General features: G+C 35.4%; 1 protein-coding gene across 3 annotated transcripts in view; it reads right to left on the reverse strand.

Moving 5' to 3' along the window:
* Window positions 1-299: 299 nt before the first annotated feature.
* The window catches only part of ZDHHC17 (zinc finger DHHC-type palmitoyltransferase 17), a 71,946-nt gene continuing 47,682 nt past the window's right edge, over window positions 300-24,563 (reverse strand). Inside the window, exons 10-18 of one of the 3 annotated variants that reach the window (XR_008822052.1) lie at window positions 22,582-22,684; window positions 14,827-14,949; window positions 13,350-13,412; window positions 11,982-12,075; window positions 8,078-8,161; window positions 7,528-7,685; window positions 5,363-5,457; window positions 2,071-3,439; window positions 300-563 (exon numbers count right to left, since the gene is read on the reverse strand). Coding sequence is in view for 2 of the 3 variants with exons in the window: in XM_056340069.1 (XP_056196044.1) it covers window positions 3,301-3,439; window positions 5,363-5,457; window positions 7,528-7,685; window positions 8,078-8,161; window positions 11,982-12,075; window positions 13,350-13,412; window positions 14,827-14,949; window positions 22,582-22,684 (859 nt within the window). In the remaining variant the exon portion in view is untranslated. Of the gene's footprint in view, window positions 3,440-5,362; window positions 5,458-7,527; window positions 7,686-8,077; window positions 8,162-11,981; window positions 12,076-13,349; window positions 13,413-14,826; window positions 14,950-22,581; window positions 22,685-24,563 lie in introns of all 3 variants that reach the window. The other 2 variants (XM_056340070.1, XM_056340069.1) reach the window with 2 other exon arrangements.

Genomic DNA, 24,563 nt, shown 5'->3' on the forward strand with positions numbered 1-24,563 from the left:
AGAAACATTACCTTGCAAGCATGTTTTGCACAAAAGAAAGGACTATCTAATTAGTGAATGGTAACTCTATAATTGGTAGTACAAAGGGCTTCACCGAAACCCTGTTCAGTGGTTCACAGGATTTCACACAGGCACAGACCTGGGTACAAACTACCTTTCAGACACCTGTAAATCTTTCCGGAAAGACTTTACTAAAGTAAAATGCAAGATAGCAGCTAGTTTTTCCTGGTGTGGCTTCTGAAACTGGACAGAAACACCATGTGTGAAATCACATCCCAAGTCAAGACAAACACTGCATCTAAGAGTCAATATTTATTTGATTAATAACTTACAAAATTTAACAGATTTAATTTATGTAAGGAGAGCTAATTTATTAAACATTTTACAGATTTTTTTTTTTTGTTCACAATGTAATACATCAAGATCTCGACAGTATTAAAATAATACTTGGCACAGTTATAAATAAAGAATATACAAAAAAATCCATAGCTTAAAATGTAGCGATGCTGTTTTACACATTAATTAAAAAAAATAATCTGGTGGACATCAAAGAATACAGAAACCTGCAAAGAAACAGCACATGTTTAGGGCCAAGACAAAATTCCCATTTATTCTACCTATGCCAGATTAAGTTAGTCTGATCTGCTGTTGGTCTGGATCAGCTTTGTTAAGTTTCAGAAGCAATGCAGTTTTGGTTCAACAAGTAATTTGTAAGTTTGATAACTTGACAGAAAAATGCTGCATAGTTGGCTCCCCCCTGCGTGATTTTATGATTTTACATCAAACAATTCAGTGTTACTCAAGACAAGTTACATTTTGCACTGGAAACTTCATACATCCCAAATCCATATACGCAAATTAATTTTCACAACTACCTACTATTACCCAAATTCTGCAGGCCTTGAGAGAACTGTCACCAGAGAGCTATTAACAAGTAAATAGTGCAGAACTCACTACATACTACCAAAGATCACCTCTTCTTTTGCAAACATTTTTGACATGGACTGCGTGACAATTCATGGCAGTTAATGCTACTGGGCAAGTAAACCCAAAACTTGTATCACATACTGAACTGCTCTCCTGGTGCTAGGCGATGCTTAATAAAGTGTATCAAACTTCAAGTCAACTGACCCCCAGCAAAAATGTGGGAAAAAAAAAAAAAGAACAAATATGCAGGACATTACTGGTGATTAAAATAAACATTGTAAATTCTTCATGCTTTTTTCTGATTAGAAAAAATAGGAATAACTGATATTAACTGTTTTCACTGAAAGAGAATGTGTCTTCATTAGGATTACAAATTTTGTCTGACAAAAATAGTAAAAGCTTCTTGCCACCCCTACACCCAAACTTCTCCCATTAAAACTGTGTCCAAGACGATGTTGACTTTTCCAGTATTAAACATTCAAGTACTCTAAAGCTGCACTTCTGTAAATCCTGATATCTGGTACTTGCAAACTAAGTGTGTGTCTTGAGATCAATGAACAACTACAGAAAAAATGTTTACTTGCAAATACTGAACATCAACTATTTACAGTTTCACTGCTCCTCTTACTAAGGCAAGGGCCGGGAATACCACTAGATTGCTTTATTACCAGTAATCTGCATATTACAGAAAACGCTAATTTTGCCAAGCATCAAACATGCAGTGAATTTGCAGGGCATAATGCCTATTAACAGCAATATTGAACATCACTAAAAGCTCATTAGATATCTTCCTACACTTTTTTTGGTTGAATAAAATGAAAATGAGCAGCTTTGAATACACTAAACACACCCACAGAGAGAAAACTATTTGATAAATTATTTATATACAGATACACATTCTTTACACTAGTCTCAGACATCTGCTTTCAGGTCCCTCCCCAAACTCCCCTCACAGGTTTCTCGAACCACTGGGTTGCTACAGCACTTAGAAGAGAACTAACCTGATTCTCAGTCTCTCTGTAAACAATAGTTAAGGAAGCAGTGAACAATTCACTATGAGTTTATGAAAACACCATAACAAAAAATCAGTGCATCACATTCAAGAAAAGCCCCTTTGGAATGCAATTTCAGGTCATTCCTTACCTTCCAAACATATCTGTAGCATGAGAACTTAAAAAACCAGAAATTAAGGGTGATTTCCACGTGCCAGTACACCATCATCTTCAGAAGTTGCGTTACATTTTCTGTGTGTGCGTGCTATCAGGGCGATTTTAAATTATTTGTTTTACAGATTGGTTTCCATTATTTTACATCCAAGCAAAGTAAATATTTCAGACAACATTGGGTTTTACTTCTGCAGTTGCATTCAATTTAAAACTGTCTTGTCTTTTTATAACTGAGATATTTGCTTTCACATCTGTGGTTTCCCCCATGCAATTTCTCTTCCAACAGTTCTCCAATTACACTACGCTGTACTGTATGAGGACCAAACCTAATATTAAAACAATGCTAGTTTGTAAGTTGCTTATATTAATTACTTCATAGTAAATGAATTTTTTCCCCTTTCTTCCTGAACATTATATGCTGTGATTAAGTTTTACAGGTGTATCATGCATTTAAACAGGGCTTTAATTTTGACAGAAGAGCTTTCCTTATTTTTGTAATTGTTTATTTCAGACTATATGGTCTCAGAACAGGGTTACTACAAGTATTTAGTTGTACCACTAGCTGGTGGCAAAAACAATCACCATAAAATGTGGGCAAAGTATTTTTTCTCAACATTATCTGACATGCCCTACTGCTAAAACTTAACATGTTCCAGGGGATTCCCACCACGTGATGTAACAGTACTGAAAAGCACATTTTTCAATGTACGAAATACTACAGAAAATCTGTATTAAAAAAATCACATTACAGGGACTACAACATAGCAATCAGTGAACTCTGCATCATGAAATTTAGTTTTATACTCTATATTCTTGTTTCAGTGGAATTATATTGGGAAATAAGTTTTTCTGCTTAGCACAACATAACTACTTATGTCAATACTTCAGTAACCTCATGCTCCATTGTGAAAGACCTTAAATAAAAACCCCAGCAACAAATACTGTGAATATGCTGTCGCAAATAATTCTCATGTTAAGAACTGTTAAAATCCCTTTTTGATCTTCCTCCTCTTCCTTATCAGGTTTGGCAGTTTATTCTGTCCATTTTTACTTTTGTTAATAAAATTCTGATGAAGAGAAGGTACCTTATGATTCATCATCAGCCCTACACATAGCATGCTACTCTTCAAGGGATGCGGATTCGAGAGAGAGAGAAAATTTTTCAGGCACCACTCAGATATGATATGCTCACAGGATGAAGGTGGTGCTACACTAGCTGGTAGCCTGATCCTGAAGTTTGATCATATTCTATTGTATACTGCCTTGTCCAGTCCACGATAACAGGCCGAAAAAGACCACAGCATCTGAATTCAAAGAAGTCTATAACGTTCCTTATACATCCATGGCTAAAAACAAACCAAAACCACATGTTAGTAAGCAGTATCACAGCTGATCTAACAAAGTACAACATTTTTCGTCTACCCACAAATCCGATCCTTCACCCTTTAAGTTCCTAACTGTAGAAAACCAATTCAGTTAGGAATTATCTTAGTGCTTGTTGATGAGCGAGTTCTGAAATAAAAGTAGTCACCAGACCTGGACACAAACAAGACGCTAACTTTTTCTCTACTACCTACAAAACCGTATGGAGAAATGTAACATGTTATTGGCGATGCACCATCATGTAGCGTAGCGTGGCAATTCAGATCCCTTTCTAAGGGGTAAGCTGCATTGTATGGATGGATGCAAGGCAAAACAGCATGGCCTGGATGTCTTCCTAGAATAATTTCCATTTTTATTAATATCTATTTCTGCCACACGTACCAATCCACCAGCTGCAAGTCTAAGATCAATTAAGTCCCTAGGCAACACAAATTAAGAAAGCATTATCTGAATTAAACGAACTACTCAAGTGCTTTCCACTGCTGAATCAATTAATTGTCAAATATTTAAGATACCTACATCAAAATTCCAACATGTTGGGTTTTTTAAACTTAATTACACATGGGCTGGATAGATCATGGTTTTCTGGAAGAGAAATTCCTGTTATGACCTGCAAGAGCAAGTCTAAGCAACCACTTGATGTCAATTCTTCATCTGACAGGTGATGCCAAGCAGTTATTTATTATATTAAATATTTATTATATATATTATCTGGTGTTATTTTCAGGAGTCATTTATCTGGTGTTATTTTCAGGAGTCATTTTTATAACAGCAGCTTCTTCAGTGAAAATAGTTTGTGAATGTGACTTTAGTTTGGAGATCAAACCAGTGGGGTTCTCCTATCCCACGCACCACCCTGTGTTCTTCAGGCAAAATGATTATCTGGTTTTCTTACAACTCTAATCTGTAGGAAGACTGCAACCATACAGAGATGCTTATCTGCATCTTACCAGAAGTTTTGTAAGGAGAGATACTAAAAAAAAATAAAATAAAAATCACACAAACTTCTAGCACAAAAATCAAACTGCAACAATAACACCAATCTTCTGTGTGCCACCTGAAAGAACAGCAGCCCCCAGAGGAGACGCCGCATACACAGCAGGATTGAGCCATGCCTCTGTCCTTTCACTGCTCCTTTTGTAACGTGCCCATAACCCACCGACATACCAGCCTCATGCCTTCATTTATTTCCTGCTTTGGCTCCACAAGCTGCTCCGTGCTGCCGTATTCTCATCCCCGTGCTGTTTCACCCCCAAGCACCCCTCTTTCAGCTTGCACCCTCATTACTACAGAAACCAGAATGCCAAGCTACCCTTCACATACTGATAACCAAAAGCCCATGCCTCACCCATGCAACACCCACTTCAGTTCCTGGGGCTGCCTGCTCCCTTCCCCACAAACAGGTTTGCCCATGCCCTTCCTCCCGAGCAGGAAGGAAGTGCTGCCTCTTTTCTCGCGGTAAAGAGAGCAACTGGACAATGCAAATTCAACAGCACATTAAATATTAATCAGGAGAAAGTGCCTGGCGTGAAAGTGAAGATCCAGGTCCACATCGACATCATGCAATAAGCAACCACCTCTGCTTTGGGCATCTGATTTATAAAGAGGATATTTATTTCCCCATAAACACCACAGCAAAATATGACCACTGCTGGAAACCATTCTTTTCTATGTTTATGCATCCCTGTCTACAGTCACTACAAAACATTTATCACTTCCTTTAACTGGACAGAATGTGTTACTGTAAAAATAGCTGACAGATCCAGCATTCCAAGTACTGAAAATACTCTGAAAGTATTTAGCTATGTTCTGTTTCAACAAGCTGCACCATTCAGATGTATGCAAGGCTACAAAAATAAGAAATATGTTTACACTTTAAAACTTACTTGAATGGGCTTTCAATAGATGTGGTTGTAACTTTAAAGTGCTTGTATCTTCTTGCATTCATTCTTTCATTTGTCGTGATACCCAAGCAAGATATCTGAAGACAGAAAAAGAGTAAGCCATTTAGCACATGTAAAAGACATGCAAACAAGTCCTGCATGAGCCAGACCAAAACAAGCCCTAGCATGAGGATCAAATGTATTGTTTAATACTCCTTCTTTTGAAGAAAGAATTTTTGTCTGGGGAAATTACCAGGTCCTGACATAAAACACCATGCAACAGGTGTACCAGACTGTCCAAACAGTTTAATTTTGAAAGTGATCAGAAATAAATCACGATCACTGAATAAACTGTGACTTCTTGGTTCGTAAGAAAGAGATGCCTTTACTACATTGTCAGCTGAAGTGTACTGTAAAAAAAGATTCCAGAGTTACTTTATACAGCATTTGAATGACTTTGGTTTCCTCCTGACACTCTGGTTACAGCTCCAGCAATACATTTTTTCCCATTTATAAATTTGTTGCAGTAACGTAACTTTTCTGTCTGCAAGACAAAAAGATGACAGGAAAAAAACATGGGGTTTTTGTTGTTGTTGTTTTTTCCCTTTTTAGAGAACCATTTGGCCCAAAGATTATTTTCTGTAACAGCTTTCCAGCTATGTTAGCCTAAAAGAGTATCTTAAGCAAAACTGGAGTTTACTGTAACGTGATGTAATTGGAAACAAAAATGTGAGAAGTCCCTTAGCGACCTTGTACTACAGGAAGACAAAATCTTGTAATTCCTAGTGAAATATAAAAAGTCAACTCTGCCGCATGCTACAAAAGCAACATTTTAAAAGTTAAGTTTGGGCTGGCTTGCCTCATTTAGATGTACTTAATATCCTAGTGAAGTTTCATGTCTATGTATATAAACGGACTCTCAGTGGCCAACTTCTGAAGTAGGAAATACAGGTTTTTAATTATTTTTCTTAGATAGTAGTTAGTGTTTTGACAATAACTCTGACCAGTTCAATAACAAGTCCAAATTTTATGATGGAGAGGAAAAGTAAAAGTAGTAAGAGCAGGGGCTACGCAGTTGCAAAATAATCTCTATCAATTTCATTATTATAGCAAGCTCCAAAGATACTTGCCCAGAACAATCCTCAGTTTTCTGTGCATAAAACTCTTGAGAAATTTAGTAATATGACTGTGTGTTTGGTTTTCATTTTTCAAGGATGATTATAAAGAACTCAAATGCTAGGATTATTTTGCTTAATTACACTAACAATACAAAATACTATGAGACTTATTTTTCCAAGTGGCATAGTTCAAAGATTAACAGGAATCCTCAATGGGGAATTTAATGGACAATGATACAAGTATGATGGAAGACTCTCTGGAAAGTTACATGCTTATTCTGCTGAAGTCTGGTGGGTTAGACTGCTTTGAAAGCCACCTGAAATACATGTAGTTACCTCTGCTCATTTGTCTTGGGCAGGAAACACCTCTAAAAGAATGAACAGCTCTCACTGATGCATAGAAGATTTTGAAGTTGATGTATGTTGTAAATGATGAATATTGTAGAGAAAGGAGGAAAACCTTAAATTTCCTGAAAAGTTTTACCTAAACCTTAGAGGATTATTTTTATTTCCAGGATCTCTGGAAAGATTAAATCAGTAAGTCTCATGGTTCATTAATGACAAGTCATACTAAAAGACTTTCAAGTCATACTTGAAAGCTTTCAGTATGACTTGTCTTTCCTTAAAGAGGATAATGAAAAACTTGGGTTTTGTCAAATTACACTACAGTGATGTGACCTCAGATCACACTGAATCAGTGTAAGAAATTACTGCATCCCCTTTGAAGTCACCACCCTCCTTCTGCTAATGACATACTGCATTATTCTAAGTTTGACCCACACATCTTATCCTTTATTAGTCTTCATTGCCCTTCCCTGAGAACGGAAAGCAGGAAGTAGGCATTTCAGCCTCTTGGGGGAAAAAAAAAGTGCAAGTGAATGAGAAGCGAACAATGCCTATATCCACAGACAACAGATGCCTGCCTCCTCCAGCGTGGCTGAGACACACTTGGTCTTGCATAATGAACATTAAAATTTAAATGACAGAACTATGTGATATTCTTATGTCGCTCCCAAGACTCAGCATTACAAATGAAGTGCTCTTCCATACCTGATACATCTGACACATGAGTAACACAGCCACCCACATGAAGTGAAAAACACTGTTTAGAAACATCCAAAACATCCATGGAGAACAAGTAGCAATCTGTGTAATATAGGTCCAAAATCCATCCTTTGCGTAACTTGTCTCACAATGGAAACCCCAGTCTACAGAAAAAAACCAAAGTGTCAAAAACAATATAAAAGATTTAAGATATGTTTACCGTACATCAACATGATGCCCACATTAGAATGTACTAAATTAAATAAGAAAATGACAATGTGCCAAAAAATAGTTTTACATGCTCTCTTTTCCTTTCCCAGTGCCATAAATATATAACATATGCACACACTTGGCTGTGATAAAGAAAAAAATTTAGGACAAAACCCCATCATCTTCTAACTTAAAATATCCAATACAGTAAATTATTCATACACAGTTCAATTCCAGCATAAAAATATCCAAAATTCTGATACGCCAGAAATCGGTAAAAATCCATACAAGGAGATAAAGTACTTATAAACAATTTTAAAAAAGCCAAAAAACCACATTTACTCACAAGAGATACATCCATAAATCATCCAGCAGATCATAAAAAGCAGGAAGAACAGGTATCCCATAAAATAGCGATGGTTCCCTGCTCCTAAATTTGCACAACATCAGGGATCAAATTACTACACTTTCATAAGAAAGACAACACTACATCAGAAAGTTTAATTGCTCGCTTAGAAGTACTGCTTAGTATTGTGTACAGAAACATCACTCTCCAATACTAAGCCAATGTTATTTCAAGACAGTGAAATTAGCTAGTTTACTTATGATTTTTTCTTAGACAACAATGTCTTATTTTCTTCAATTTCTGTCACATTACAGCTGCAATTCACACAAATGCATTTCATCTGTAACCTCTTTCATGAGCTAATAAAATGGATAGACAGTATTTAGGACAATGTTGGTGACAGCTGCAGCAGCGCCCTGAACTGCCAAGAATCACACATCAAAAAATATTTTTAAAATTGCATTTAAAAAATCAGACTACAGAGTTCACTTTCTTAAAAGAAATAGAAATACGAATAAATATACAATCTCCCTTGATAATAAGCAAACTCAAGAAGCTAGCTGAAAATAAAATATCTAACAGAACTTGTAAACCAAACACATGTAACTGAACAGATGAGGCCTAACAACCTGGCTAAAATAATGAATGGGATAAAAAACATTCTACTTAAACCAGAATTTAAATGCAAGAAAATTCAGTTACTAAAAGACTGATTTATTTTTAACATTAACAGAGCTAAAAAGATGCCTCTTATGTGAGTACGTCAAAATTCTGAACTACTCAGCTTCCTTCTGTTTGTAAAATATGTCCACTGTTGCAACCTTCCAAGAGCTCTAGGCTGTAAACTAAACCCACAGAGATGATAATGGGCTACAAAAGATTTGGCTGTCATCATCTACCAGCACAGCATTTACTCCTTCATTATGTCAAATGTTTTGCCTGCTAAAACAAGAGCATCCTCTGGAGGCAGAAAATAAAGTGCTTTCAGCAAGTGAACTGAAAGACTATATAAATAAGAGATGAGGAAAAATACACATACAACACAAGCTAGACTAAACACAAGACATTTCCCTGAAAATCAAACAAGTTCCTGCAGACATAAAATATGTTGTAACATTGCCTTCAATCACCTAACAGCATATGAGAAACAGTGCTGGGAATGTCCCTAAGGTATCACTTTCATTTCCAGTCTATACTTCAAAACTGTTACGTTTGAGAAAAGGTATTTTTGTAAAAAACTGAAGTTAAACGGTGTCCTAGGGGTCCATCTGAGAGGCACATGATGAGATGCTACTTTCAGCCGCATCTTCAATGATACTGAACAAAACTCTACAGGAAATCCATCTGTATTTGGTAAAAACATACATATAGCATTCAAAACCATAAATCCATAAATGAGAGGGGTACAATCTTAGTCATAGGTTAGAAAAAAGACTTTGGGAAAGGAAAGTGGAGAAACTGCCTTTCTTCTGTGTATTAAATAAGATCTGGCAAAACTCAGCACCATTCTCTACAGTTTCACCCTGGACTGGCAGGAACACAGTTATTCTCCACAGTTTAAACAATGCTGTAAGAATTGTTGCTGATTTATTTTATATGGTTGTGCTTATATTATACATAGGTAATAACATAATAAAGATCACTGATTTTTTACTGATGGAGTTATATTGCATGATTTTGATGGTCTGTTTATTTCTTAATTTTCCTACTTTCAGCTCCTTGGAGAAGAATCTTTACTGGGGGGGAAACAGGATCATTATTCTAAACTGTAAACAAATTTCTCACATACACAAGACCTACCTTCTGCATCACTGCTATCAGAACAATAATTCAGTACAATGTCAGCATAACCCACATGACACAATGGTTTAAGATTTGGCTTTAACTCCTTCCATACTGTTACTTCTGTTGCAAGCCTGCAGTTTGTGTTTGAAACGTAACTACAAGTTTAACAAAATCTGTTGGGTTTCATTTTCAAACAACCAACTTTAAGAAGCATAATGCTATTTTGATACTCCATTAAAAGGGGAAGTAGAATCACTTTTGGAGACTTGCTCACTGTAATTTTAAATAAAATCTTGTGGGTAGGATGAAAATAATTTGCCCAATTGTCAATTTATTTTCCAAATAGCTGCACTTCTTATCAACCTCTTCAGAATGGTGAAAATATTCTCTCTCAATGTCTTTATGTGCCAAGATTTATCTCCAAAGGATTTATTTTAGAGTGTCTGTACACGCTTTTACAATATTTCTCAGTCCTATCTTTAGTAAAATTTCTATCCTTCAAACACATTCAGAGGAAGACTACATAAAACATTTCCAAATTCCACCTTTTCAGAAAGGCTCAATTCATGTTTCCCTTTTTGGCAAACATGCCATGAATGCTGTTTTAAGAATGGATTCTATTTTGTGATCCTATAATCAAGAGTCACCACGTACCAGTCTGAGAGAAACAGAGAAGCCGTATAAGGTCATTTAGACCATCACTCCCTCCAGTTCAGGGCTGCTCTCATAATGTGATTTCTAATGCTTTTTTCCCAGCATACTTTCAAGCGTCCGAATGTTTACTTTTATGTCCAGTTATCCCAATCTGTACAAGACCGCTAGTGGACAGATTTTGCTTTTCCATCACCACTGTTTTTTAAAAAAACATTTCCTCCATATAACTTAATCCCATTACTTGTAGACTCTCCTATTCCATGCAAACTAAGGTCTTTCCTCCCCCTTCTGCTCTTTATGCTTTTCCAGTCACTGATTAAAATGCTGGATCTTTTTGTCCCATTGACAAGTACTCCTCGGCACTCTTGCAAAACAAACTGTCACTAAACACTCTCCAAAACCTCAGAGTCTATGGCCCCCTGCTTGTGTTAACTAAAAGTCTTAGTTCTTCATTGTAGAATGTCTAAAATACTAATCAAAAGTAGCTCAGGTAGTAACATCAGTAGGAAATACAAAATAGAAAGGAGTGATAGAAGTCCATCTCAGGCTTCAGTGATCTTCTATTACAATTCAAATGCCAGCACTGACTATTTTATTCTTGATCATAATACCAACCTACTATGACTATCCATTATTATATATATTTGGAAGGATGGCAACAAAGCATTTATTGGCTGTCAGCTGTCAATGAATCCAGGTCCTAATTCCTCCTCAACTTTAAAGTTACCTCTGCTTGTGTCCTAAAAAAAATAACCCAGTGAAGCAAGATGCACTCAGTTTCTTAGCTGTGAAGTCTTCAGTGCTCCCTGCATAATAAAGGCTTTTGAGTAAGTTTCTCAAAAAGTGTGACACGGAATAGTAGCATTTAGAGACCTTATTCCTGTTCTATACCCATTCCTTTCATCATCACTGGGGAGAATAAATGACTACCTGGGGGGTCAAAAAGAGGCGAATACCTCAATAGGAAGTCATTCTGTATCTAACTGCTATAATCATGACATTTCTGAATACATATACTTTCCCATTAAATTACTGAAAATTATTGGTAAAGAAGAACATTTTTATCCTATGTACTGGATAAAAATCAGTTGTGGGATCAGTACATGCCTTTTCTGCAGACATTAAAAAGCAGTTTAGCTTTGCATCTTTTAATTACTAGAGTTTATGTTAATAAAAATGTATACATAGGAAACAATTAGACACAGAACAATTTTGAGGATGGGCATATAACAGACAATACTAATGAGAATAATGCAGAGAACTGCACATAGAAAAAAGATCAAGCTCAAGACTGAAAATGTTTTCCCTCCTACCAAAAGTCCTCAACAGTTCTTCCTCAGACTTCGGCAGAAGCTAAGTTACTCTTACTGTAAAATGAGAACAGACAGAAACCTGCACAATACCAGTTTCAGAAGTTCTTCCCTTCTTTATCTGTTAAGACATCATATTTTAGCAAATTACTCACCTACACAGTTACCCACCCACGGGCAGTGGTGATCGAACTTTGCTATACATCGATTGCATACACCACAGTGTTTGGACCTCACTGGCTTCCGTATCTGTAACCGTTATTAACATTTGTTTAGAAAAGCAAAAACCACTGACATTTTAAATAGGACACCTCCCCCTCCCCCCATTTAAATTGATTTTGCTATTGTTAACCCTTTAGAGAACTTCAAACATGATGCTAATTTATAAAGCAATCTTGGCACAAACATCTATACAACTGCATTGAAATGACTTTCATGGTATGTTTGTTATATGCAGGATTTTTTTCCCCATACAAAGTTCTCCTGTCACCTCCAGCTATTGAGCTCTGTATAGCAACCAATTTCATTTCAGTCTTTTAACAATGCAAATGTGGAATGAGTGTGAGTTCTACATTTCTGTCAGTATCATTCATAACTGAGCTCTAACATAAACTCTTACAGCTTATTTTCTAAAGACAGGAATGTGACAAGTGGGACTCAGTGGAATGTAAAATGCTAAATTACTCCCAACAATTTTGTTTTAAAAGGTTATGTTTTGAAAGAAATATAAAACGGTAATAAAAAAAGAACCAATAACTAAGTATTTCGAGACATAAATGTATACAAACACACATAGATTTTAAGGTGCCACATCTGTACATAGTTTTCCAGATTCAATTTTGGGAATATTAGCATCATTAATGTTCTACATAGGTCAAAGCATTGTAGTGTAACACTGACAACCTTGATAATTTTATAATTTTATATTTACTAGTTAACTTTCTAAAAAAGAAATAAAAAAGAAACAGCATTACATTTACTATGGTTACTTTTTTTTTCCTTAAGCAGTTGTTTTCTTTCAAATATTTTGTGGTGAAACTAAGTATTAACTAGTCCAAGAAAAATATTTGCTGGCAATTTGGCAAGCTTTATAAAAATTAAGATTCCATTTCCCCCGCCCACCCCCCCCCCCCATTACTGCCAAATTGAGAAATACACTTGCTTTTCGAAAAAAATATTTTACTAGAAGCACCACATAAATTTACTGTGAGTTACAGAGGTAGTGGAATGTCATCTGTGATTTTCTTAACTTGTTAGATATATGATCAACCATCTTGGTAGATATACTGGATACTTGGATTTTGACACTAGCAAGTTATTTTCCACAGTAATTTTTTTTCCCCTCTTATTGCAGGTTTTTTGTGTACAGATATATTATTTATTGAAGACAGTGCTTAAAGTAAAGATTACAAATAAATCCTGCCCTTGAAATTGCGCTAAGGCAAAAAATGTGTTCAGTACAGGAACGTCTAATTTTGGCCTAGCATTAAGTCAGTGCTGCAATTGATTATAAAATACACTACCAAGCAGGTACTGCAGAATATACTGAGGTCCAGACTTCCTGTCTCTGCAAGCTCTACTATTGTCTGCAGGGGAAAAAAAAAAAAAAAAAAAAAAAGAAAAAAAAAGAAAAAAAGAAGGAATTTAGAATTTTGCACATAAACAAATGGTGACAACCATTGTAATGGCTGCTTTTCAGAGCCAGGGTTGCGAACTCTATTCATTTCAGGTACTTTCTACACACAGAAACAACTTAAATTCAGCTGAATGATTTTAAACCTACTTTATTAAACCAGTATTTACATTTACTTCTAAATTAATTTTAGCTTATACTTATTCCTAATCTAGCTAGGTTTAATTAGAGAAAAGCAAGCTTATATTAATTTTGATACATACTTGACTTAGTCATCTGGAATTAAAAGAATTTTTTTTAGTTGCTTATTCCAAAGCTAAAGGCTAACTCTACATTAAACATTTTGAGAAAAATTATGAAAATATGAGAAAGCACTACATTAAGGTAAGACACCTTTTATGTGTTTATACCCCTGAAAACAGATCATTTCACAATTTAGATAGCTGCAATGTAAGAAATCCAAAACATCCACAGACATATGCATCTGCCTGAAGAAGCTGCATTTTACAATTCCCATCCAGTTCTGCAAGGCTATTGTAACCACATTTAACTACTTAAGCAAGCAGATCAAATGAAGTGCGTATTTGTGCAATTTGCTGAATCCAAATCAAAGTGCAGTTGCTAACTATTCTATTTAATTTAGTCCAGTTGAAGGAGGAGAATTTAGTCTGGAATTTACTTTGGCAAATTTGCAATAACAGAAAGGGAATTTGCAGAGTAAATCTGCACACTAACAACTCAATTGTAACCTACTGGAAAATACAAAAATAATTTAGGCTATTGCAACCACCCTTTTAAAAGGCTCATGTATTTTCATTCCTACATAAGGCTTTAATTTGAAGTAGTCTCATGTCGATCCACACAAGTGTTTTCACAAATGACCATGAAATAGAAGCTGAAAATTTACTTTTGGTGGGATGTGAGCTTCTAGGAAACATAACCCAAACCAACCAGCCAAAATGATTCTACTGTTTGTTTAAATTTGTTTAAATTAAAAGCCTGGAAAGTTTTTATAAAATTAACTATCACTTTTCCCGTAATGGGTTATTTGTTTCAGGCAAACCTCTGAAATGTCACATTTTCATTTTCACCCAACTGCTTTTTAAACTTTTTATCTTGAGAATTTAAGTTGCAATTTTATTTTCTTATTTAAAATGACTAAAATGCAACTTTGGACCAGTAAGACTTAAACAGATATTCCAAATGTAAAAAAAAAAAAAAAAAAGAAACCTGGAAGATAAGACTCTTCAACATTTTAGACCTTTTGCTATACAAAAACTTACTGAAATTTTACTGAATAGCAAACTACTCTGACCAACCAGTGGAAAGCTGATGAAGAACAAGTTTCACATATCTCATGGCTTTACCTTTTTCTTTTGTTCTTCCGTGGCTTTGATGATTCCTGGGTCAGATTTCCAGGATTTTCCAAAATTGTAGAAAAGTGCAATGCTATTAGCGAGGAATGGAAGATGTATAAAGAAAAAATTCAAATGTGTTTAAGGTCAAGGAATCTAAAGTTTAAAACCAAGTTTCCTCTTGAAAATATCCATTGATAATTCTGAAAAAAATTTAAATTAATTTTTACAAATGCCTTTAATTCACTGTCTTGTGAATTAACAAAATTCAGTGCTGCTGTAAGAACGCACTCAGTACTCAATATTTTCTACTGCTCAAACTTGAAAACTTCCTTTTCAAAATGCTGTTCTCCATGAGGCACTTGTAAAGCACTTACCCTTCTAAAGATTGAATAATGATAGTTCAGTTTTTGTAATTATTTTCCCTCTGAAATAAATTAAATTCCATGAAATTTATCTTCTGAAAGTATTTCCTGTTTTCACAATAAACATTTCAGTGCCCTATTTATAGACAGACATTTGCCTCTGTCTTCAGTGGCTTGACATTCCCGTTAAGACCACAGAAAAGACTGTTTCTAGCCATAGAAGGAATTGCGCTGCAACGACTACTGTTGCACTGCAATCACGTCTCGAGACTACTAATCTCCAAGAAAGGTAGTCTGAAACCTGGTCCTATTATAAGGCAATACCCATATTTTACATCAATGAGTTATTTTTAACATACTAATACATCTAATACTTACAAAACCACAGGCATTAGTATTCTCTGGAAGCGTTTATAAAAATCAATTACTATATAAAGTCAGAAAATAACCATTAGTTTCAAAATACATTTCCTGTGTTGAATGACTTGCCATGGAATATGCCTAGTCTTACAACACCTGACATTTCTTCACAGAATTAAAACATTTCTTAGCAGTGATGTTGAAAAAACAAGTAATTTGGACATGCCTCTTCCACAAAAGGTGGAAAACTATTTATTCTGGCAAACCTACAAAAGCCATGACCAATTTGACTAAAGATACCTGTCAGCTGTCAGTCATAGCTGCAGGGAGATGCCACATTCGACAAAACTGTGGCAGCAGAAGCCTCTATAGCATTATCTGGGCAAAAAGGACACTTATGGCTCAGGCACAAATCACTGCACACCCACATTACACTATATTCTGAGTAACTTAGATGAATATTTCTCTCTACTTCAGTAGTCATTAGAAGTTTTACTACAATTAAAGTTTTATGTTGTGCATATACATTGCAAAACCCTGCATGTAAGACTTGAAACCAAGCATCTGTACTGAACCGGCATATAACACGTTAAACACAGCAAAAAAACCACTTTTTGCATGATTTGAAAAAAATCGGATTTTGAAATTAGAATAGATGCTCAAATTCATTCTACTATATATCTACCAGTATATTCTATTGTGTTTGACTATTCTTGGGAAAATGTTTATTGAAATCATTATGTAGTATTAAGAAAAAAATTTACATACATTTACATTGATAAACCAATCTATATGGTACAGTTAGAACAAACATTAAACAAAACCCCCAGCATTTCTATAGAGTAACAGTAAGGATCTCAAATCCTTCTGCACTGCTCTTGTGATGTGACAGAACCCCAAAATATGAATAATCATAAGTAAGGCCTCTTTTTGACTTCTGAAATGCTAACAAAGTCTCACTGTTTATGTGAAGTGTATCCCAAATAACTTTTCCTTTTCCTTCTGTTGAGGGGAGGAATTGGCTGTGAATTTTGAAGTAAAAAATACCGGCAAGTTACATTACAATTTTAATCATATACCTTCTACAGTAGAGTGCTAGTATTAACTGACTAAAGGCTAATTAATCTTTCCTCTAAGAAGCTGTTTCCAGCAAGCTTATAACAGGGGGAAAACCCCACCAGCTGTACTATAACCTAAACATTCAAGCTCTGACTTAAGTATTTATACAATCTAATTTCTTCCTACTTTTCTTCTAAAATTACCTGCTGCCAAGAATAATCTGGTTCAACTTATTTTTATAGCTAGAGAGATTCTATTTTCTTTATTAATACTACAAGCATCACTGGGTGTTTGGCTGCAACAGTGAAATTTTTTTTCATTAAACATACCTTAATCAGACATCTGTTACAAACAAAGGTACAAATGAAAAAAAATTATATGATCCATTACTAATTACTAGACATCATGTCTGGACTGTTAAGAACATAGGGGGAAAGACAATTTATTTCTTATCCAGTAAAAGGGTTTTTATAACCTTAAAAGTATTGGAATTGTTTTTTTACTGACTAAAATTTGGACAATCCATGCGATAAAGAAGCTGTTCATTTTCTGAGCTTGCCCTTCCCCCATTTTACTCCACAACATACAGAGAGCATGAGACTCCCCACAGAGTCTAAGTTTTGCCTCTACCATGGTTGTGTCAGATAGTGTAAATGACAGTGTAAATGGTGGTGTATAAGGTACTTCTGTGCTGAAGATGGGAGATGTTGGGAGATTACATGAGAAAGCAGAGATGAGCAGTAACTATGTAAATGAATAAAGACAAAGTCAGCAGTATTTTTCATTAGTATCTTCAAAACACATTTATCAGAAGTTTTTGGCAAAACTGGGGAGAAGGGATGAAAACCAACCACACTTTGAAGGAGAAAGGAAAGTTAGAATTGTCTTCCCAGGATATTTCTGGCATCTGATGTAAATAAAACAACTCGAACTGTGGGATTCATCTCACCTACCTTGTATCTACTCAGTATGCCTTCGTACACAACAAAGAAAAAAGCCACATCCAATCTATCTTCAATAACAAGATCTTTAAATTAAGTCAGAGAAGCAGTGCTCTACAAGTGGCTATTTTTCTCTACTGGCTATTAAAAGAGCTTAAACAACTAACTTCAATGTGGATGTCCACACTAGACATATCTAAAATTATCTTGAATTCCCCTCTGAAGTTTACTTCCAAAAAAATCATAGCAACTTGTATCACAGACATCTCTGAAAAATCCCCCATACGCAAGAAACCCTTGTAGGTTTGCATTAGCTACCAAGTAGGGAATTCCTACTCCAGAGAGAGTGCCTTATTTTGTCCTAACATCCACATTTCCAACTACAAAGATAAATACATGACAATATTAAGGGCTGCAAAACGCATGATATAGCAGACATTCACATTCTGCCCTGTAACTAATTTGCTGCCTTTTATGAGGTTTCCCCAGTTTGTGAGAGACAAAGCAGAAACACCCATGCAACACTTCCCACTTTAGTACTAATCAATATCCTTTTATTATTAGAACAAGTACAACAGGCTGAAAATTATTCCACAAAACCACTTGCAACCAAAAAGACCATCTCATTTAAAAGAAAATTTAAACCAGACAAGCACCTCACAACCCACGAATGAGGTAAACGTGATTTTCATCCCGAACTGCAGCCTATTTAGAAGGGCACAAACACATGCACCTTCCTGCTGTCACAGCCACATGTCATATAGGAGTCTGAAACCAAGCCAAAATGCACATTATATACCAAGATGCTCCCTTCCACTAACTAGAAATCCAGCAATAAATCCTTTTCTCCTAAAGTGAAAAACCTGCAGCCAGTGTAAGCTGTCGGAGATCAATACATGCTAATGAAGCTATCAATTCATAACTGCTGCACATTTGGATCCAAGAGTCCAGGTCAGTAACAGCAGATAGCTACATGACAAGCCTCATTTGACTAGGCACTTATTAGACAAAAATCCTTTTTTAATCAACTGAAGCTCTGCAAAAGCTCTCCACCTCCATCTTCTATCAAACACAAAAAAAAATCCCTTAGTTTGCAAAAAAAAAAAAAAAATTCACTGACATCTCCGCCACCCTGGAATATTTCTATTTTTTTTTTTTTAATTTAGTAGAAGTATTTAGACATGGGAACAGCAGAAGCTCCAGATAGCTGGGTCTGGGGTTTGGATTTTTTGGGTCTTTGGCTCCTCTACAAACATGGCTGTTGGATTCTCTTTTTTGCATACAAGGCTTTTTGCTGTTTTCCTTGAAGGTAACTTTGGTAATATAAATGGGATTTTTTGTTCTTAACTGCTTAACTGTACCAGTTGGCTTGTTGCAGTTTTAAACCACTTTTGTAAGCACTTTGTGAAAGCATGAAAATCAAGAATTCTTACATCCAGTTTTTAAAATGATCCCTAACTGCAAGTGTGCAGTGTTTTTCTTTCATCTAAAACCCATCAATACATGAAGTATATTTGAAAAAAGATAATCAACACAGTATTAGTCAATGATACATTATTTTTAAAATTATAAACCGGCTTTTATCATCTCATTATCTCAGCTTTGCAAGTAGTATCCCATACCAAAAAGCCTAATTAATGAAAACTGCACACCCCCATTTGCACTAAATGGAAGTGGTAGAACCAAAAAACCATACTGTAAGTATTTTGGGTTACAGCAGACCCTGACATCTTAGAAAACCAGAGCAGTATAAGAACCTTCCGACACAACAGGCACTGTTTGTTCAGCTGGAACTGAAAAGACTGCATGAGCAACTAAGGTATGAACTTGGCACACGTGCCCTGAACTTTTACAGGACACGAGAATGTTCTACCTCTAAATGCTAATGAAAAAGAATGAAATGTGAAAATCTAATTTCAAGTAATTGAAAGTGTGCTTTTAAATCTCTCCCCCCCCCCCCCCTTAAAAATAAACCTAAATTAAAATACAGTGACATTGTGTGTAGTATTTTTGAGGTATTTCCCTTCTGCTCTGCAAACAGCAGAAGATTAGAATACACCAACCAAACAGGACATAACTGTCCTCAGTTATGGGCAAAATACAGTTAAAGAGAAGCAGCAAAACAGTGGCAGGGAGCATAGGACTATAGACTCATATATACAGAGATCATAACCTCCTCACTCCCAGCAACAATGGGATTTCTATTTTAACAAATATACCAGACTCAGAAGCTGCTGAGAAAAACCTAACAGAATGAAAATATTTATGAATGAAAAAAATGTAGTATGCTAGATTCATTTAAACTGTTTTGAATTTCCTTTCAAGATTGGCCTTATAGAAGACACATCGTTAAGCCTTGTAATTTATAGATATTTTTCACGTGACCACCCTGAAATTCAAGAAAATGCACTGCTGATCTTCATGTTTGTTTACTCTTCATGATACATTGTTTCGAGTGCCCTTTTCTGTCTCATTAAAGATTAAACCCAGAAGACCAAATGATCTTCCAGACAACTTCAACATAGCTGCAAAAGAAGAAAATTCTTACCTAACACCTGAATATTACAAGTTACACTTGCAGCAGTTAAGACCTTTGTATTATTTTTAATATGAAGATCCAGTAAGGCAATTTGTGATTAAGGTTAGAAACTTTTTTCCTGAGCAAAAGATGGTCAGAATTTGTGAAAACTACCAGGAGAGATTTTATCACTTGACCGTTACAATACTCTGGTCTGCTGTAAGTAATCATATAAAGCTGTAAAAATACAACAATCCTTTCTCCAACCACAATGCTGTGCTTCATGCTATAAAAATAGAGCAGGTATGTAATTTCTTTTTTCCAATAAAGCTACAGGGCAATTTTCCAGAAGTAGTAAAATGAATTCGGAATCTTATTACAAAGACTTCCAATTAAAAATCATCAATTAAAGGAAGATAGCCTCAAGCGCTAAGTCTCTAAAACTTCTCGTCAAAGAACTGTGTCAGCTCTAACGAAAGCAATTAGTAACTGAAGTTTTTAGACTACTACTTCTGTGTGCAGAAAGACTGTTGTGAAGGTTTTGAGGCACCTACCTTAAACTACAGCAGCAGTACAGTATTTTATTGACATCCTGAAGTCAGATTTATTAGGATAGTGAATTGCCTATGGTTACTACTTCTAGTGGACAATGAACATTATTCTGTGACCAAACACCACACACCCCCAAACTTCAACTTATGTTAATCAGAACAGCTAACAGAAATAAAAACCTAAGCAAGTTGGTACAAATATGAAGAAAATACAATCTTCAGGATAAAAAGCTATTTACCAGCCTTAAGGGACAGCTTTCCACATCAAGATAGAGGCCACCATCAAGCAGTGTTGGCTGTGCAGCCATTTTTAATATGGTGAAGGACTTTGATTTCAAGTTGCATATGTTCTCTAGATTTGGTTCAAGCTGATGTTAATGTCAGCATTTTACAGTAGCTCAACATTTGCAACCCACGACATGCAGTAGTTTTAGCAAATATGAGTTTCTAAAGGAAACCTACAAGGTACGGAGAGCTAATATAAGTGAGATGGCGTAGTCACTGTAACTGCCTCAGAAACTTTTGTTTTACTATTTGCCAAAAGTCAGGTTTTCTTAACAAAAAGAACAGAAAAGCAACTTCAGTCTAGAGGCATAACATATTTGACAGTTCTACTCTATTCCATAAAAACTGGAGAATATATATACACACACTTTTAACTACTGCTTTTCAAAATGTTTTTCATATTACTTTTCCATATTCACTTCATAATCGCTTTCCTCATTCTGCAGTTACTAGTAAATGTAATTGAGTAAAACCACAGAAAATAAGTCCAGGCAGAGACTGGGAGTAGGATCACCGTGTCTACATAACTATTTCAAGACACACACATGCTAATATTGATCAAAATGTTTTTATTGTTTTTTTAACAGTGACTAGATTTTCATTTTTACTTTTTTTTCAAATGTCAAATAGCAGTCATCTCCAGTCACACGGAACTGCTATTACTCACAGCAGCACTTCTGTAAATGCTGTCAGAATGGAAGCCAAAGGCAGCATGGAAGCAGGGTCTCCTTTCTGCTCTCAACCCAAAAACATGAAGTTCATTTAGCTAAGGCTGGAGCACATATTAACAAGATGATAAAAGGGTTGCACTGCTATTATCCTATCTCATGGTAATTCCTTTGAGGATGAAAAGAAAACCAGTTTCCAGAAAAGTCAAGCCAAGATCCATCATAAATATTAAGTTAACTTCAACTATTTACAACTATAAGAACTGTTTTAAACATTTAATAAAACACTAAATCTCTACTTTGTTTTCACGGTTATTGTAATTGCAATGCCAAAGGAAGTTGTTTAAAAATTTGAAACTATTTCCTTAAGGTGGGTAACTGACATTCTTCAGTGAAATCTGAATCAATTTCTACCCCTGTGAGTACAAAAAGATGATATCTAGACAGTCAAGACCATAAATAGATGGGTATACACTGAATCTCTAGAATCTACTGTTATTAATGTATACATGTTCAAAGACTGAAAATACAGCTAACAAATGTATCTGAAGTTTGTATGGAATGGATTTTCCAAAATCTTTACAAAGATTTACAAAAATACAAACTATAATGCTAATTCCACTGGAATTGATATGTACCATGAAATTACCTGCTGCTTTTCAGAAAAGCAATGTTTAAGGATGCAGTGAATTACACCTTGTCACCTTAGAGCCAGAATATATTTTATGGAGTTGCTTACATTTCCCCCACTTAAGAAAATAGTAATGCACAGGAATTCTTCAGACTACTGTAAGCCGACTTTGAGGAAAATCATTCAGTTACTGAAGGGAAGCAATAGCATGCACATTTTAAAAGCAATAAAATAATCACCATCAACATAGAAAGCAATGTTTAATGGAGATTGCCATTTTAAAATTTTAGTTTGTTTTCTTACTCATATATGTAGGATATATCTAGGTATTACAACACACTGCTAACATGAAAAAATATTTTTTATTACTATACACACAAAGAAAGGATATCATTCCAAAACCAGAAGAACCATGTCACATACATCCAGAATTTCGTTGCCAAGTATATTCCTAGAGGCAGTGCACTGTGCATGGAGTGATCAAAGAATGACCTGTAAAGCAGGAACAACGTCACATACATTTCAACTCACAAAAATGTAAATCCTGAACTACTGCTTCTGAAAAACACTTGCCATTACAAAACATACTATATGGGATTTGCAAAATATGCCATAAAAACATTTCCTCACTGTTACCTTTCAAGTTCATGAGAAATTCCTGTTTTCAACCCATCCAGAAGAAGGGTCATGACTGAAAGTTATTTAAGTAAAATTTATACATTTGCTTTTGAAGTGTATTGCAAGAATCGGACAAGAAATGTAGAATGAGTAAGTACTCATGCTAAAACTACACTGTGAGATTCCTAGCCTACGTGGACAGTGGTTGCAAACCACATTTACTTATGAGATTTCAGGGCTAAAGGTATTTTGGAAACGCATAAAATGAAAATTATCCATTAAAATTACTTCAGCAAGAAAAAAAAGCTTTAGAGACTTCGGTGTTATCAGCCTACATATTTGAAATATTTCAGCTTCTTGAATCTTTTGCTTCTGTTACAGTTGCTAATAGAACATCAGAAAAAAAACCCAGATTAATTTATTTCCCATATCACTAGGATTTCCCAACTTCTACGATAGAATGCTCCTACTTTAATAAAGAAAAAAAAATTAAGCCATCAGAATTATTTCCCCCTTCTTATACTCTCACATTTTAAAGACTATTCTGAATAAAGTTGAATATAGTTGAGTCAAAGCAGATGATTAGGTTACTCCATAACCAAGAAAAACTTGCTAATCATATCTAAAGTCACACTCTAAACTTTTAAATTCCTTGAAATAAAAGTTCTTCCACCATCTGCTTAAAAATCCTTACACTAATGCATTTTGCTTTTCGTCCTGGTGGTGCTCTCAGGGCTGCCACAGACAAAAGTGTGTGCCAAGTAGTTTTCGTCTCACTCCTTTACTATCTGCAGTAACTGTCTCTTCTCTAATAGAAGTTTCTTAGGTCTTTTGAGAAAATCCTGGAAGGAAGATAAGCTAAGATGGCGAGTAATAATTGAGTATACATTTGGACACACAGTAACTACTCAGAAGTGACCTAAATTTCAGCAATTTCTGTGCATTTTTGTGTGTGTGAAAGGAGTAGGGAGGAAAACACAGCTAAGCAGATTTGCTAATATTCAACAGGGAAAGGAAATACTACTAGAACAACAGCAAAGGTTTCATTTAAACCTGGGCTTTGTGAAAAACACTTCAAAAAGTATTTATACTGAACGTTAAGCAAAGGATAAGGATAAGTAAGAATGTTAATCCTGAATACATGCCAGGTAGGTAAAAAAAAATAAAATCTGAGAAAACACAGATCTTAAGAAACTAAGAAATCTTGTCCTTGCTTCCTGAAGGAGGCATGGCTGAGGATTTGCATTGCCAAATAAATTATTTGTGGGAGGAGGTCAGCAAGTTGTACAGCCTCTGAGATGACAAAAAGACTGAACAGATAATCTCCAAGATCCTGCAGAGGCAAAAGTCTGATGACCTCCCATCTCCCTCCTCACATACTAAGTTCACTAAAACTCTATGAGCTTGGTTTAGGGAACAGATATACTTTCTTCTCCTCTTTAAATAGAAAGGAAAGAAAAGCAAGTGGTTCTAAAAAACATGACATTCAATGCCAGAGAAGCAGAAAGCTCCTACGTATGAAGATAGTTAAATTCTTCTATATATGCCACACACCATAATGAAAAGCAAAGGATAGATGAAGTAGTCTAAGGATCTTGAAAATCTGTTGGAACATGCCTGCATGTGTATGTGTGTGCATGTGTACATGTAGGTGCATTTACAGGTAACCACAAACACAACAAAAATTCTTTATGATCAGGTAAAAAACAAAAAAGTTATTAGAAAGCAGCCTTTTTTCTTTAGTCACACCTTT

Source organism: Falco biarmicus, chromosome 5 (assembly GCF_023638135.1).
Source record: "Falco biarmicus isolate bFalBia1 chromosome 5, bFalBia1.pri, whole genome shotgun sequence".
In the NCBI taxonomy this organism is placed as follows: Eukaryota; Metazoa; Chordata; class Aves; order Falconiformes; family Falconidae; genus Falco; species Falco biarmicus.